Source organism: Denticeps clupeoides, chromosome 4 (assembly GCF_900700375.1).
Source record: "Denticeps clupeoides chromosome 4, fDenClu1.1, whole genome shotgun sequence".
Taxonomy (NCBI): Eukaryota; Metazoa; Chordata; class Actinopteri; order Clupeiformes; family Denticipitidae; genus Denticeps; species Denticeps clupeoides.
The window spans coordinates 12,325,210-12,342,806 of record NC_041710.1 but is presented as its reverse complement, the minus strand read 5'-3'; the positions used below and the strand labels follow the sequence as shown (position 1 = coordinate 12,342,806).

The window sequence follows — 17,597 nt, the reverse complement described above, 5'->3', positions numbered from 1 at the left end:
TTCCAATTCAAATTTTTTTTGCAGAGCTCAGGAGTGATTGACCAACCTTTCTGTGCCGAGAGATAAACAGGCTATTTTCAGTATTATGACCGAAACACACACATTCTCATTTGCTTTTTCTTGCTCTCTATAACACACACAAGCACACATACATTCACATTAATGTATACTCACAATGTACTCATGCACTTGTCCCTGTATTCTTCATTTGCACAGGGCATAAATGCACTCTAACAAAAACAAAAGCATCCCATGGCATTTTAATGCATTCTGCATTATTAATACATGGCCATGAATAATAGAATTATAATTTAAAAAATAAAATAAACACAGCACTTGCACTTCAAAACAACTTGGCTCTAATCTCTGTGAAATTGGGACACTGATATATTTTGTCTCTTCTTGTTAAGCCAATTAAAGTAACACTATTCACACAAAGAGGTTTGTGTTGGGAAACACTGTGAAACAATTATGCCCAGCACGCAGGGAAGTGGGCCCAGGCTGAAGTTGACATCTTGAAAAAAAAGAGTTTCTTTCATCTGAGAATAAACTGTCAATAAACAAAACCAACGCTCCTCATGGTGCCTTATAAAAGCCCTATGTGTTAATTACAACTGGTCTTAACATATTAAGAGCTTATGAAAGCATGGCATTGAGCACAGTTCAAACAAACTGTAAAGCACACCTGATTAAAGAAAAAAGATTTTTTTTTACCTCTTGTCAACTATGTAATATTAAAGTTACAATAGCAACATTTCTTTTTCATATTTGATTCATATTCGAGATTATTTAGTTATTAAAGTGTAAATATGTACTGGTCCTTGGTGATTATATACAGACAACAGCAGGTGGACGTGATATAGATACATGATAATATTTTGGATGTAAATGGTTTTATGCTAAACTTGCTCATATCATTCACTGTAAAAAACAAAAACAAAAACCTGTGATGTTCCAAAAACCAAGTGGAGAACTATACATTGGCACAAAGTATCAGCAGTCTAACCTAGAATATATCTCTGGGGGTTACACTGACACATAATTGATTAATTTGAAATCCTACACATTTCCAGGTCCTTCCATTTTTAATTCTCAAAGTTAAACTTTTATAATGATCTATAATGAAAACTTGCATGAAAGAATTGCAGCTTTAAATCGACACAAAGCAACTGAGATGTTTCCAGTCAGATAGAAGCAAATGAGCAGAATGTGGAAAGGTGAGGAGATTATAGAAGCGTGGCAGGAAGTGTAGCATTTCAGGCAAAAGCTGTTTACTAATGAGAAACCGAGAAAACAAAGGATAAAAAACAAAAGAGGGAGAAAAATAGACGGCAGAGGGACAGTCGGGGGCAACTGTACAGTAGCTTGAGGTATTAGACCTGTACATAAAAGATGCACAATGGAAAGACAGAGGAAGATCTTTGTTGTGTCTGTTTTGAAAGCGCAAAAGGGAGCAAGCTGACACAATAAACAGAAGGAACCAGCTAAAGATGTAGCCTGGAAATGAAGTACCCAGAATTCCTCAGTGGTAATGGGGGTTGTTAATTGGGCAGATAGAGCAGTGTGTGGGAGGGTTGGGTTCTTGCTGCGAGGATGTTGGAGAGATTAAACAGTGTTTCAGGGTTTGGTGTGGAGCTGTTCGCTTACTCTTGCCAGGTGAATGTCAGATTCAGGGCAAACATATAAAGCAGCAGCTACTGAAGCCAGTGTATGACTACTGACAATAAATTTATATTACTATAGTTCCTTTGTATGCTTATATGTGAAGGTGTGCATATGTGTTTACACAGAAGCTTTATAACATATATCGGTAGTGGTGGCCTTTGGCGGTTAAGGAAGCTGCCCCGTAATCAGAAGGTTGCCGGTTCAAATCCCAATCTGCCAAGGTGCCACTGAGGTGCCTCTGAGCAAAGCACCATCCCCACACACTGCTCCCCGGGCGCCTGTCATGGCTGCCAACTGCTCGCTAAGAGTGATGGGTTAAAAGCAGAGGACATATTTTGTTGTGTGCACCGTTTGCTGTGCTGAGGTATCACAATGACAATCACTTCACACATCCAAACACATTGCACAATGGATGAACCTGAAAGCTCTATTTAAAATAATACAAAGGACAGCATTTTAATGTTGTGTATTATTATATCATTTTGACCTAATTGTACAATTAGGATTTCTAATTCAGACTAATACATATCTTATTACATCGCACTGTGCATTGGGCCTGCCTTTAGTTTAACCCCTAAAAAAACATCAGGTCAACTCAACTTTATTATTCAGAAATTACATTTCATTAATGCAGATTAAGGGTTTAAGATTGTGTTCAAAAGGCTATGGGTCTTTTATACCAATAAATCATCAGTGGATATCACCAGTGTGTCTGACCAGGGTCTGGGTCTGACCAGGGTGGGTAGGATGTGTCTGTGTGTCATTGATTGTGTGAATGAGAAAAGGTACTGAGGACTGGGCATTTGTGTTCATGATCTGTGCGTGCGTGCATGTTTATGTGTGTCTACCTGACTGGAGCTCCTCGACTCTGTGCTGGCTTCAGAAGAACTGTAACTGTACTATCAGTCTGGTTGAGTGATGTCTCCTGATCATATGTGGGCATAGAGGGAGCTGAAGAGGAAAAAATAAACTCATTTATTTCTAAAGGTCTCTGACAACTGTAGTAATAACCGTGTATTAACAATGTCATTACTTGTATATTCAATATTATGTGTGTGTGTGTGTATATATGTATATACACACACACACACACTCATATAGATACACATCATCTATATAAGTAATTTTTTTAAAATAGTAAGATGTCAAACATGTCAGCTCAAATATTAAAACATATGCTCAAACCTTGAAGCAATTAATCTATATTACGTATTAGCCTTATGGATACATCAAATAGCCACATAAAAACACATAACTGTAGTGTATGTTAAGGTTTTGCAAACAATTTTTGTCTTGATTAATAAAGAACATGATGAACAACAACAACAAAAATCATGAACATGGTCGTTACAATAGAGGTTCACCTGAGATTTTTGTGGTTGCCTGGGTGATTGCTGGATGTCCATAGCCCTTAATGGTACTTGCTCTCAGGGTGAAAGAGTAGGTGGAGCCAGGGTAGAGTCCCAGGAACACATGAGACGTCTCATTGCCATGTTTCAGCACCTTCCCACTTTGGTTAGACAGGTCCAGTTCTGGGTCAAAGGAGCTCACTGCCTTATAAGAGATCTGGGGTAGAGAATATGACAGGACTAGAGTATAAGAAAGGCTAGAGTAAATGTATCTGTACTCAAATGTGTCCAGAGCAGAGGGTATACCCATTAAACCTTTTATAAGCTTAATTCATACAATGTAATTATTTAAATGATTCTATCCAATTCTATCCAATTTAAAATGTATCAACTGTGGATGACCCACATGAAATGAAATAAAGTTTATGTTAAACTCCTCATTAGAACCAACAATCATTCTTTGACTCTGCTTGCTTATGCAGCTATTATGACACGTTTTCTTTCACTGTGTCAGTTTTCATGTCCAATCTCTCAGACGAATACTTTGTTTAGTTTTTTACATATGAATTGATCACTGAGAGTGGCTGACTCGTTTATTAATCTGACTCACATTAGACTAGCAGCTAACAGACCCCAGCATGATAAATAACACTTCTTTCACTTTGTCTGAAATGAACATATTAGGATTACCTTCTTGAAATGTTTGCCTTTCTTTGTATTGGTAGCTGAACTCTTGCCTACCCCTGACAATTCTCAAGGATTTCCCTGTGGCTGGTTTCACTGAACTCCTGTCTACGTCTTGGTCATTAAACTGTGACAAATTTCTCCAATGTATCTGTCTGTCAACCTGATATTATTCTTCCACCTAGATTCTGTGTTTGCTTCACAAAAACCTGCCTTGCTGAGACCACTTGAAACATGTAAAAGTTATGCGCCATTCACTACAAGTCTGCTATTACTTTCCCTTGCACACAATTCAGTCAAGAGCTCTTACAAGTATAACACCAGACCCATTATGAATGCTTTTACTTTACATTAGCTTTGTCTATCTGTAAAGCCTGCTTAAAACACTTTTGTACTCTCAGTGTTCAAAGTGGTCCAATATAATTCTAATTAAGGGACACAAAGGCCTTGTTTTAAAGGGCAGCTTATTTAGCATCTATCAAATTCTGGATGCCTAAAGGTCCTCTCCACTCTCGCCTAATCTGAAAATGACATACTCTGCAATTTAAAGAAAAAAAGGTTCAAGGAGAATGAACAGAAATTGTTTTCTACATAGTGCACTCTTGACGATTTGTCCAATAATTAAAATGACACTTTGGGATAAAACCAAAGAAGATTAATTAAGCATCCACTTCAGAGGAAACAAGAAGTTGTGTTTTTACTCTGCATATAACTGTACTTTTGATTGGAGCTGTTTTAGAGTTTTACAAAGACTAATTATTAAAATGTTTTGTCTTTATCTGAAAGGCCAAAGTTTAAAATCTGCAGCGATGAAGATGCTGTGCAAATTACATACCAATTCCTTTATTTTCTTCTTTATGACATACTACAGAGTAAAAAAATCTTTATAGGTATTCAGTCATTTAGTCTATAAAACTCTAAAAAAAAGAGCACCAGGGCCACATTTATAGAGCCTGCTCAAAGGAATAAAGGCCCAAATCTCTTTTTGATATCAAAGCTTGTCAGAAGAATCTCACTTTCAGACCTTTGATACTGTCAAATCAAAGGCAGAACTTGACTTTAAGTTGGCAACAGTAGGGCACACAGCCTAAATACAGTCTGGCTCTGTATGATAGGGACGACACTGGCTGAGAGTTATATAGTACAGACCATGCTTCTTTGTAATTTGGTGCATCAAACAGAAATGTTCTCAAGGCTGGACCAAAGCCTTGGGGACAAAAAACATTCTTGTTTCTAAGGTGTTAAATAATAATAATATTTGTATCAGTATTTTTCTGAAATGTAGCCAAGTCACATAAGATGTCACAATCCTTTTTATAAATCAGAGACTCCAATCTTACATCATCCTCACGCCAACATTGGTTATCTACTCTTGTGTTTAATATATATTTACTGACGTGAAAATTCTTTAATTTATTGAATCAACAGTAATGTTACATTTTCTAAATTAGACCATTATGTGTACTTTTGCTTTGAACCGTAGTGCTTTTAAACATTTGAAGTAGCCAAAAATCCTGAATTTATTTGTCCATGAGCGGAAATTACACCCTGAGTCAGGGAAAAGAGTTTCACAGAGTGTGTGTGGAGGTCAGAGGAAATATAGGTGTGGTATTCTGCATGCAGCATCATGGCTCCCATGGCTGACCTCATACTGTGTGATGATCCCGTAGGTCTGAGCTGGCTCCCTCCATTTCAGGATGATCTTCTCTTCATAGGCACTGGCCTGGATGGAGTCCAGAGGCACCGTACCAGGGACTGATGGGAGAAGAATGATCCATTATAGATCCAGAGAATTACAATAACTTCTGCTTTGATTTATACCTCAATGCCCAATTTATTCTCAGCAATCTATCATATTACTTAAAAGAACTAATACTAGTACATTGGCAAATATAATAGTCAGAACATTGGTAGCAAGGGTAGTGATTGAAGTACCTGCAACTAAGTAACTGCAAAACACATATACCAGTAATAGCAAAAGATGCTATGAAAGTAAATTAAAAGACACAGCACATGAAATGACAGTGGAGGCAAAACAAGATACTGACATTAACGTATTCTGTGTTTGATACAGTCATATACATTTTTCAACAATGATTGTTCAAATTGTCACTTTGTTCAAGAGACGGCGAAAGACAAAGATTGGCTAAATCCCAGTTTTTGTAATCTCTGCTGTGTGTTTGCTTAGTATCAGAGTCAAGGAACATGGATGTTTCACCCCTCCCTCAGTCTTCAGATTAGATGTGTGTTTGTGGATGCATCTGTCTGTGCAAGTGATGGTCAAAGGGAATATCTAAAGAACACCCTGCAATAACAGCCCACCCCTGGGAGGATGAGCACACAAACACGCAAACACACACACACATGGCGGCCAGTTCCCCACAGTCCAGTACTAACACAGAGGAGCGGTACACACTTTCAAGCTGGTCGGTGAACATATCTGAGTTTGCACTCAATCAATAAAAGCCTGCTCACTTTCACTCCCCTGTCTAGGAGAAGGAGATCCAGTTATGGGCCTGCAGAGTCTATTTAAACCTGCCTCTGAAACTAACATGAAAACTAGGACCAAACAAAGGCATGAGAATTGAAAAAGAAATGCTGATCGATGTTCTAACTGAGGATCAAACTCCCTGTGTATCCTCACTATCAGAGATGAAGCTTTACTTGGTTTTCTACCATGGAGACAAATTAAATGTCCAAAAAAGGAAATTTCCAGCTTAATGCTGACTGTCAACAAGGCATTATATTTACTGTGATAGTAAAAAAACAAAAGAAAACTAAAGAAAGGCATAAAACATATCTGCTGAGGACAAATAAAAATATTATGTGGCAGGGGGTAAAATGATTTAGAATTGGAGTTAAACATACAGAAAGAAATAATCCATTCAATCATCTATTCATGTGAATGGTGGATAATATGAATTATATAATGATTTGTAATTTATATTATGGTATAAAATTCATGTGGGCAAACCAAAGAAGCTGTATGGGATAATCAGACATTATTGTAATGTTACCAGGGTAATGAGTGAAATAAAATAAACGCTGCTACTTAATACATGCAAAAGCATTGTTTTCTTGAGAAATTCATTATTCATTAAGATGAAGATATGAATAGTCAAATCATATTTACCAAAAATCAATGCCATGGAATCATATTCACTCACCATCCTCATCGGTCTGTACATGCAGCTCTGCACTCTCCTTGGCTCCCTCCAGGTTGCACAGCAGAAGTTTGAGGCTGAGGTTGGTGTATGGAGTAAGGTTGTGGATGGTGTGCTGTGGGGTGGGACTCTGGGTGTCGTAGCACACCTCCTCCCGGCTCTCCTCTTCACCCGCAACTCGTGAGCGGTACTGTACCGTCAGATTGTAGCTATGGCAACGTGTCACATTGTAGCCAAATGGCTCCCAGCGAACAGTCACCTGTTTGGACTGAATGTCCACCACCTCCACATGCCTGGGACCATGCATGGGCTCTGCAGAAACATAAAAACAAACAATAGAATACTCTCTTGTGCTCCTATATCACAAACCAGCATATACAAAAATATATATATAATGCTTTTATTATATTAACAAATTGGGTTGTCAAAAGTAATGTGTTAAATGTGCGAATAATTGTGTACCCAATGTCCCAGAGTGGGCTCTGGCAGCTGCAACCCTGACTGGAGCTAAGCAATTGAAAAAAATTGAGTGAATGCATTTTTTGTATTGGCTGCTCTGCACAAGTTAAGCATTTAATTCAATCAGTAATTAATTCATCCCAAATTGTGTTAATAATTATGACCCAAAGGCATGACAAACCCCTATAATACTGATTTTACTGACCATCTAGATATCTCACTGTCATGGCTGGGTGCAGCTGGGGACACAGCTGACACCAATCAGCTTGACAGCAGGGCTCCAACCATGGACATGTTAATAGGACCTGTTGGGCAGCCAACCAATGCTGCAACATCTACGTGGACCCTGTTACTTCCCCTATGTCTGATTTCAGTTCCTGGCAATCGCAGCACGCCTGCGGGTTTGTTCATTTGTTGTTTCCCCAGTTTTTTTATTTAACCCATTTTTGAGTGTAGTAGGGCTGCACAATTATGGCCAAAATAATAAAAGTTATTTTTATCAATATTGTAATTATTAATCACAACATTTTCAGGCGTAAGAGATGACCTATAAGTCACTATGAAAATATTTTTTTTATATTTAACAAAGATCCATTTACATGCTTATTTGAAAAAACAAAAAAAACTATAGACAGGGCAGGTCCAAAACAGAGGCATTTTGAATTAATTTGTCAAGAACTACAGACAATGAACTAACTATGCAATATATAAAAGTGTCAGAACAAAAACTGTGCTTTTCTTATGTGGTGGGGGTGGGAAGTTAGACACTCTGGTCTGTAGCATGAATAATGTTATTTGTCTAAACAAAATCTTCGTTCGCTCGTTATTTTAGCCATATGTGTGGCAAAAGTCTAGCATTTTCGCACATGCCGTTAGAGAAGAGATTGAATTCGGTTGGAACCACATCCAAATATGACGCCGGTATTGAGGAACAATTTCTTGCAGTTGCGCACGACTCACTCTGTCACAATCTGTCACTGTCAGTCTATGCTTTTGTTCGCCCCCTGGTGGTTAGTTATTTAAATGTAAATATCCTAGATGATCATCTTAATTTAATCGTGGCAGCCACAATCGTGATAGTGATTAAAATTCAATTAGTTGTGCACCACTAGTGTGTACTTCCAAGAATCAATCAGATTTGAAGATGAATGACATTACACTGCTTGATTTCTGTTTTTAACTCACCCCATATTCAGTTGTTTAGCAATTCACTTACATCATTTCAGGAGCCGAAATACCAAAGGCGCATTGCAAGCACGTATTAGACCACTCAACCACACACTTAATGTGTTGCTCGACTGACCAAGAGTCCACTTCATCCTCTTATGGAGCAAAGCCAACCAAATCTGAGAGACCCAACTGACTAATGGTGCATAGTGCACTCAAATGAACTGATTCACTCTAGAGCATCAGAGCATGTAAAGTTCATTCCCTCTTCCTGCTTAAACTGCATTTAACACCTTAGAAACAACATTATGATTCAATCAGTTCTGAGCAAAGGTTAATTGCTTTCATTACTTCCTTTCATTTCATTGTGTTACTCTGTTATATACTTGTACAGCTGTCAGTCGAAGCTTTTCTTTCCACACAACCCGGTTCTTCCACTTAAACTAAATACATATAAACCTTTTTGTCTCTGATGGAAATGAGATCATAATTAATTTGATAATTATTTGACATTTTGACATTGAGAGGAAAAATATTATTATAATGTTATGGCTACATTGTATTTATACACTTATAAATAAGTGTATAAATACACTTATAAATGATATAAGATATTGGGGGGTTTATGAATTCTCATATTCACCATTTCTTCAATATAATTTTTTAATTAAAGCACTGAAAATCAGTATGTTTGGTTTTTGTTACTGACAGAGGTCATGAGAGATCCAGATCTTAATTTCCCATTCATAAGTCTTTCGATCTTCACACATTCTTTCGAGGCTCTTCAGCTCTTTCTTTCTTTCACATTGCTTCCCCTTTTCATTGCTCACGCCCCATCCTTCTCTCTTGCTTCCCATCTCTCTAAAACGAGGTAGTAACAGCCCCACTGTAGTAGGATCAATTTCCATTCCAGGTTAAATTCAAAGTCAATTTTCTCTGGAACTTAAAACTTTCCCACCTATTAGGGCCAGGCTCAATTTCCCGCTCCACCCCACTTCCCTTTGAGCCCACACCACCTATTCATAGCCTGTGGCCATGGTTATGTGGCCATTCTGGAGGCATACTTATACACAAGTGTGCACACACACTGTGCTGGTTTGTCTTCACTGCATGCTCAGCTAACAAGAAAATGGCCAGATAAAGGGCTAAAATAGAGAAGAGGCACGATCCCATTGCAAGCAGCAGAAAATTAATTTTTGAAATAATCTAATAAAATGTAGTAAAGTTAAATTCTAGATCCTTTAGATCAATTTTAAACCACAGAGTCAACCGAGATACTAAAGCAATTAAAAATGCTTAACTCCTTATGAAATAGAAAATATGGAACACCTTTTATCACATTTTTACAAGTCATAGAGTACATCAGCAGATAACACTTAAATACAAAGCAGCTCTTGAGATTGACATGTGCAAATTATAACACTCATACTTTGCATTAGGTTCTTTGGAGCATTCCCACCACCCAAAGCAGGCTGAGGTGCCATAGGTGTGCGTATATGGTTTATGAATGGTGTGTCTGCCCAAATGTCTTGGGATAATTCACTGACTTGAGTGAATTATAAAGTCCCCTGTGGAAAAAGAATTTTTGAAATCCAAGATTCAAATATAGGCTATACTGATAAGCAACAGTGAAAGGCGTCCTTAATGGTTACGAATGAAACGCAGGTGTCTCTGCACAGGTTCACCCATGTTCGCATGTGTGACATAATTTATCAAGCATAGTGCAAGGTGCTCATGAGTAATGACTTTTAAAAAGGTCACGCATGTTTCAACCAAAATGGCAGAACAGACAAAAGAGCTGATGTGGCGTTTTTTGGCTTTCATTGTCACTGTAGGGGCCGTTTTCCTATTTGAAAAATCGCAGCTGATTAAAGTGTGAATTGAAACACACTCATGAGAGTGTGTGTAGTGGACACCCAAAATAATGAGAGTGGGGAAGCTGGGATTAAGCCTGAAGGGATCAAAGACACTAAGGAAGGCTGCTTGACTCTTTAAAGTGTGTGAATTTTGTCTGTGTGTATGAGCAAGACATGCACCTAAAAGCTGAACAGTGAACATACGTGTGTCAGTCAGTGAAGACAGCTCTTGTGTGTATTAGTTTTATTCACACTTCACTCCCTAAAACTATGGCATTGATTTTTTTTGGAGTCCCATAGAACAGCATTTTCTTTTTTTAGCCCCTTGAAGCAAATAGAGCTATAAAAATTATTGATTTGTAGATCACAATCCACTCGCTCATTCAGTGATTTTCAGAGACTGGAAACAAGGTAGCAGAATTGCAGACGCCAAGCACTAATACATTTTAAATTGTTCCCAATGCAGTTAAATGATCGTCTCAGCCTTTCGACTTCGTAACGTGTTCCTATTTACTGACGGGAGTGACGGGCAGAGAACAATAGCAGATCAATGAAAGCCATTGGCTATCGGAGTCAAGCACCATCTCACTTAAGAGAATGTAGCGCCGGACCCGGCAGAGGGAATGAGGAATTCAATACAACTCCACGGCTCCCTCGCAATGCTCTCATCAGTTAACTACAGCCAATGAAAACATTTCTTTTTCTCAATAAGAATGAGAAAACATAATAAACATAAAGTAAAAGATTATATGTGTGTGCGTGTGTGTGCACCTCAGAAAGCTTGCCTGGCTTAGTGTCTTGCTATAAAATACTTTGTGTGCTATAGAAAACCAGCCTCCATGTGTGCATTCATGAGGTATTATGAATGCTTACATGAAAGAAAGTAATAAAAGAAAAATACAGATAGCATGTGTGTATATGAGTGTTATTATTTTTTGTGTGCATCTGTGTTTATTTGTGGGGGTGGTGCTGTTTGGGAAGGAAAGAAGCAAACCTTTCTGTGCTTTTGTGAGCTTTTACAGGAGAGCCATCCAGAAAATAGAACTTTTTAAATCCCTCTATTTGCGGAACTATCTGGCATCCGCAGTCACCCCGGCGCGGTTCCAGCAAGAGAGGCGGGGAGAAAGGCGGGCCGGCCAGCCTCGGAAATCAAATTACAGAGCGGCCAAAAGCCGGCACAGCCGCACTCCACAGTCAACATATAAATGATGCGAGGTGATGGGGGTGGGGAGTGCGACGGGAGGTCATCATTTCTGAGATTATTGGGGGGCGTCACACTTTACATGTTTAAATCATACAGCAGCATGGCAGTAGGTGCTACAGGATTCAGTGACTAAAAGTCATGGTTTTCCACCTCTGGGCACAAAATATCATGATTGGTGGAAGCCGTGATAGTTTTAAAGATAATTCAATTGAAATAAGGTAAGGGTGGGGTTGGCTTAACCAGAGCTCTAGCTGGGCAAAAATGAGATAGAAGGAGAGGAAGAGGTCTGCAAGCCAGATCAAGATCCAACAAAAATGAATCCCTCATTACAGATAAAACCCTGACTAAAAAAACTCACTTTGGAAGAAAATCTGCATCCTCTGCTCCTACTGGTGCTAACATGTCTAAATATTTCCCTCAGTTTGAAGAGCTTGGATCTCAAAACATCAAAGAATCTGTCTCTGGACCAGAAGGGACCTACAGGGCATAATCGTTATTCAAGTTCGCTGTCAGTTTGTAAGATAAGTCTCTGAACCGCTGACCACTGCTCATATTCAACATAAGATAACAGTTCATTTTATCCCTTGTATGTTGTTCATATTTTTGCAGGTCCTGTTGAGTTAATGAGCCAAAAATTTGCTAAAGTCAAGAAATATGTCATTACTCGGGGTTCAATGGGAAAGGAGGCGCAGAGGAGTGAAGCGCAGAGGAGTGACAAGTAACAAAAAGGGAACTAAAACAAACAGTCCACATTAATGCAGACACGTCGTCCTGTGGCTGCGCTCTGTATTTAACAGGTCCTAATCGCCCCTGCTCAATGGAAACAATTAGGACCTGTTAATCAGCCGTATGAGTGGCAGCTGCGTGAACCCAGGCCCTGGGCGTCACAGAATATTAGATTTAAATGAAAATATTCTGAAAATGATTTTCTTCAAAATCCCAAACACCAGGTTTAGTGGCATTACAGGTATGGATATAGCATATATGTGCTATATATCCATAAATGTTAAATAACACCTCACTATGTGCAATAATGTGCTACACCTCCAAAATGTGCAATATCTTCACACAACATGCAAAAGACTGTAAAAATTTTGTAATTTTGTATATTTTTTACCATTGTAATATGTATATATTATGTTTACTACTGTTTTATTAGTTTGTCATTTAAGTCTGTCTTAATTTCTGTCTTAACTATATGCCTGTCACGTCCGAGCCAGTTCGGCCCCTGTGTCTCGTGGTACATTTCTCCGCCCATTTTTCTCCGCCCTCCTCAGGTTAACTGGTATCAGGTGTGGTTAATTGAGGCTAATGTTCCCCTATAAATACACGCCTGATCCACAAACTCCACCATTGTAAATAAATGTAAAAAAATCCTTTCTCAACCTGGTGTCCATCCTCCCTCACTACACCCCAGTCATGACAATGCCTCACATTGAGTCGACTGCACCATAAATTTTGTTGTTCTTTGAGAAGTGATAATGAAAGATTTATCTTATCTGTTTTTTTTTCTGGTCTGACACATGTGTGTATGTGTATCTGTGCTATCATCATTCACGGTAATATTTTAAAATTAAATTATAATATTTAAAATTTTCTTATGCGACTTGCTTCAATCACAACAGACAAGACATTTACATTTACAGCATTTATCAGACGCCCTTATCCAGAGCGACTTACAATCAGTAGTTACAGGGACAGTCCCCCTGGAGCAACTTAGGGTTGAGTGTCTTGCTCAGGGACACAATGGTAGTAAGTGGGGTTTGAACCCGGGTCTTCTGGTTCATAGGCGAGTGTGTTACCCACTAGGCTACTACCACTCTTGGGGACCAGGGGACATGTACACAACAACGAGACAGACAGTGCTAAACAGGTGAAAGGAATAATAAATGAACAAAGTAAAATAGTGCAAATACTGCTGTGCAAAATGAAACAGTGTATTAATAGATGTCATGACCCGGTCCATAAGGGGTTACTCCGGTCTGGGATCCCCTAATCGTTTTCACCTGTCTCTAATGTATAAAGCTAGCCTGCACGTTTCGTGACGTCGTGCAAATGCATCCTTCTTCTTCGTCATAATCTCCGTTCACTTGCCTCGCCATGCCGAATGGTTCTGACAGAACTGAAGTCTATGATCAGCATCTGTGAGTATGTGTCTTTCTTGTCCAGGTGGGTGAGGGTCAGATGCAGGGTGGTGGCAATGGCATTGATTTATTTTATCTTATCTAATTACTAAGTCATTTCATTAAAAAAAGTGAAAAATGTGAGCTCCTTAATAGTCCTGACGGAGATTGAATTGTATACCAACACGGCACATGTGTGCTATTGTGCAAGACTGGAAACAACTTTGAATGAGACATGATCCTTTACAGCTGATTCAAAGATGTAAAATCTTGCAAAACACCTGAAATGAAGATAACTGAGAAACGTGAACAGAAGAAACCTCTGCTTCACACTTTTTTCATCGCCTGTTCAATTTTTCTCCCACTCCCTTTCAGGAGCTTTTCCAAGGTTTCTTCAGTAAATGCTATGCTACAAGACCACAGGAGAATTGATTCAGCAGTCCTGCCCTTTAATCCTAATAATCTGTAGATCTGTACTCTACTCCTTTCAGCTTTGTTGGGCTTTTTAACAGCATCTCTGACAATAAGGTATCATAGAGAGAACAGATATCCATTTAAAGAAAATGAGGTCCACTCTGATTGGCTTATAGCGTTTTAAAATATGTATAATGAACTGCTTATATTTAAAAAAGGGCATTAATGACTTCAGATGTTTCAGATCAACTAATCCATGAATAAAGTTGAGTCGACAAGACGTCATCGTCACATACGCAATCCTAGCCATCAACTTTGCATTTTACATCCACATCTCCAGCTATCCTTTGTACGTCCCCTTAAAAATATATATATTAACTGTAATACTGTAGCACACGCACTGGTAGTAGGCGTGGGTCTTTTATTAGCGTGTCCACACGCACAAAGAACTAAAACCTCACTACTGGAAAAATGCAAAACAGGGAAGACTCCTGAACACTTCCGGTTCACCCCACTTTACCTCAGGAGACCAACCCCCAAAAGTTGTATTTCCAGAAAGATGTTACAATAAAAAACCCACCAGTGTCTCTGTTTTTTTTTTTTCATTTGATCTAATCTGCTTTGGTGCGGTGGGGTGAAATAATCCATGCTGGGCAGATCCCAGATGAAGGAAGCAGAGGAAGTGTTTACCACCTTACTGCATCAATTTACCCTCTGCGCGCCCCGCATCATCCGTCGCCGGTTCCTCGTCCCCGTGCACATCGCCGCGGTGAATAATAATCCTCCTGCCAGCCCGGCAAGCAACAAGTTTGGTTCTGCGCAAAGCTGCTGGGAGGGGTCATTCACACTGCTGCATGTTTAAATGTTTTAGTAAGATGTCCGACGACTTTCCATCATGGAGCGAGTCATTTGCAAGAAAGAGAGATGACATAGAGAGAAAAAACACAACATGTCAACTTCTCTCATGCCTCTGATGCTGACGTGTTGCCACACTGGCTTTTCTGTTAATGCCCCAATTTAAAACCATGACCTGTGGTTCATCCTGTGACATTTTATTTTTTCTTTTGATAGGCACAATGTGCATTTATAGCACAAGGTACTATATTTATCATCTTACCTAAGCTACCATAGTGCAGTCATAATGAAGACAGAAGGAAACTTCCACTGTGACTTAATTTGATCTCTAGAGAAATAGTCCATTTATGAAATACAGATCAAATACAACTACAATATATTATCTGACAATTCTGTTCAGTTCCAGGTCCATCCCTGCAATTTCACCTTCATCATACAATCTGACTCAAGGTAAAAAGTATTAAAGTATGCCAACAGAGACAAAAGCAACTGTCACCAAACTATTATAAATGTTACCCCCTCAAGTTCTCCTCCTTGAACTGTCACCTTATCATGCTGGAGGAGTTTGAGAGCCCTAATGATCCTACGAGCTATGTTGTCTGGGGAACTTGGTGCCCCTGGTAGGGTCTCCCATGACAAATTGCTCTTAGGTAAAAGGTGAGACAAAGAATGGTTCAGAAGATCTTTCTTGAAAGGAAAAACAAAGAGTGCGAGTACCCAGCCTGGAGGGTTACCTACCAGGCCTGGGTTTGGGGCCCGTGAGCGAGCGACTGGTGGCCGGGTCCAGCCCGAACTGGATACATGGGCTCATCCAACTGTGGACCCACCACCCACAGGTCCGGTGCAATGTGGATTGGGTGGCAGACCGAAGTGGGAGCTTTGGTGGTCCAATCCCCATACGAGGAACCTGCCTATATGGACATATTGGTCACCTCTCTGGCAGGGAAGGAGTTGGAGCTTGTGGAAGAGGTTGAGTGGTACCGATTACATATAGTCGGACTCACCTCGACACATAGCATTGGCTCTGGAACCCAAATCTTTGAGAGAGGTTGGACACTCTCCTTTGTTGTAGTTGCTCCGGGTGAGAGGCGGAGGGCTGGGGTTGGCTTTTTGTTAGACCCAAGACTCTCAGCCTGTTTGTTGGGATTTCCCCCGGGGGATGAGAGGGTAGCTTCCATGTTCCTTCGGGTCAGGGAATGGGTCCTGACTTTTCCCTCATTGGGATGCTGCCCCTGTGACCCAGACCCAGGTAAATGGAGGAAGACGACGACCCCCTCAAGTTGTATTTTATGCAGTTCTTCAGCAAAAAACAATTTCAAGTGTAACTACTCCACAAACTTTTATATGGAAATGTACAAATGTACTCAAATGCATATTTCAAATTTAAATGTATTTTTGTTGTAAATGTGAGTCTTGCGGGACTAATAAAGATTATCTTATGGTCCCTGGCTGATGACGTATCATGATTACAGCGAAGAACAATTCATATTTGTCTTGAATGATTTTAATCACTGTAGATATATACAGGTTTTGCTGATTCATCATTTCATCATTACATGCCTAGTTGATATGCTTTAAAGCTGAACAGAACCAACATTAAAAAAATGATTAGTACATGGGCTTCAGGTCAATCCTAAAGCAGACTTTCATCAAGTGCATTAATCTTAGTGCTCAAAAGAGGGACGTAAATAAGAGAAGTGGCAGGCAAAAGTTAATGGGATGGCGATTAGCCCAATTGTAAACAGTGTTATATGGCTTCAGTAGTCAGTACAAGAGCTCATGCACGCAAGCCGGTAAATATTTGCACACACTAATACGCACACACGGAAACCACACACGCTTGTACAAACACACACATACACATACACAGGGCCTAGATTGGTATTCACTGCAGTGGGGAAATCATCACCTGCCTCTCTCCCATGGTTGTAATTGAATAATTTCAATTTGACATTTAGATAGAACTATTAGTGGGTTTTCATAATTACTGCTTGACATTTAAATAATGTTTTCTAAATTATCATCCCGTTATCGCCTCCTGTTCACACTAATGGGCTGCTCATCTAACCTTTATCATGCAAATAGATAACATGATTACGCAAAGCACAGAGGGATGAAAATGCAACAAATAGGCCCATTGCAGTGTCTCCTGTGTATGTGTGTGTTTGTGTGAGTAGGATGTCATGGAGAAGACATCACTTGGCGCTCCCAGGCCGAATAGAGAAATGAGGCATTAGTCCCGAGTGAAGGAGAACAAATTGAGCGTGTCTGCTGCAGTGTTGTTGCAGCACGTGTTATGTGTGTGTGCCTTTTTGATGAAGTCTGCATGATAAAAATTGTCTGCTTTCACATCTTTGTGTGTGTGTGTGTGTGTGTGTGTTGGTGAAAGACAGAGATATAGGGTTTGGTTAGTAGGGTTCAACCCAGCTGCAGAGGCCGATGAATGATTCCCTTATCAGATTCACCACAGGCCAGCGCTGCTCTGCTCTGAGAGGATCTTTATCAAACACACATCTCTCCCTCTCTCTCTCTCTCTCCCTCCCTCTCTTGCTAAAGGGATACTCAGAACTCACAAATCTTGTTCAGAGCCCAGATACATCCGTACAGTCCTGAAAAACCCGAAGAAGAGAGGTTGAAATATTTCAGCCTATCTCCTT

The 17,597-nt window shown here is 39.6% G+C and overlaps 1 protein-coding gene across 12 annotated transcripts in view; it reads right to left on the bottom strand.

Moving 5' to 3' along the window:
• Window positions 1-17,597, bottom strand: part of LOC114788011 (receptor-type tyrosine-protein phosphatase mu) — a 166,949-nt gene that overhangs the window by 59,267 nt on the left and 90,085 nt on the right. For all 12 annotated transcript variants that reach the window (XM_028976076.1, XM_028976079.1, XM_028976080.1 and 9 more), the window contains 4 exons: window positions 6,866-7,174; window positions 5,344-5,453; window positions 3,030-3,231; window positions 2,514-2,616 (listed from right to left, as the gene is read on the bottom strand). In XM_028976076.1, the coding sequence (XP_028831909.1) occupies window positions 2,514-2,616; window positions 3,030-3,231; window positions 5,344-5,453; window positions 6,866-7,174 (724 nt within the window). The remainder of the gene's footprint in view (window positions 1-2,513; window positions 2,617-3,029; window positions 3,232-5,343; window positions 5,454-6,865; window positions 7,175-17,597) is intronic.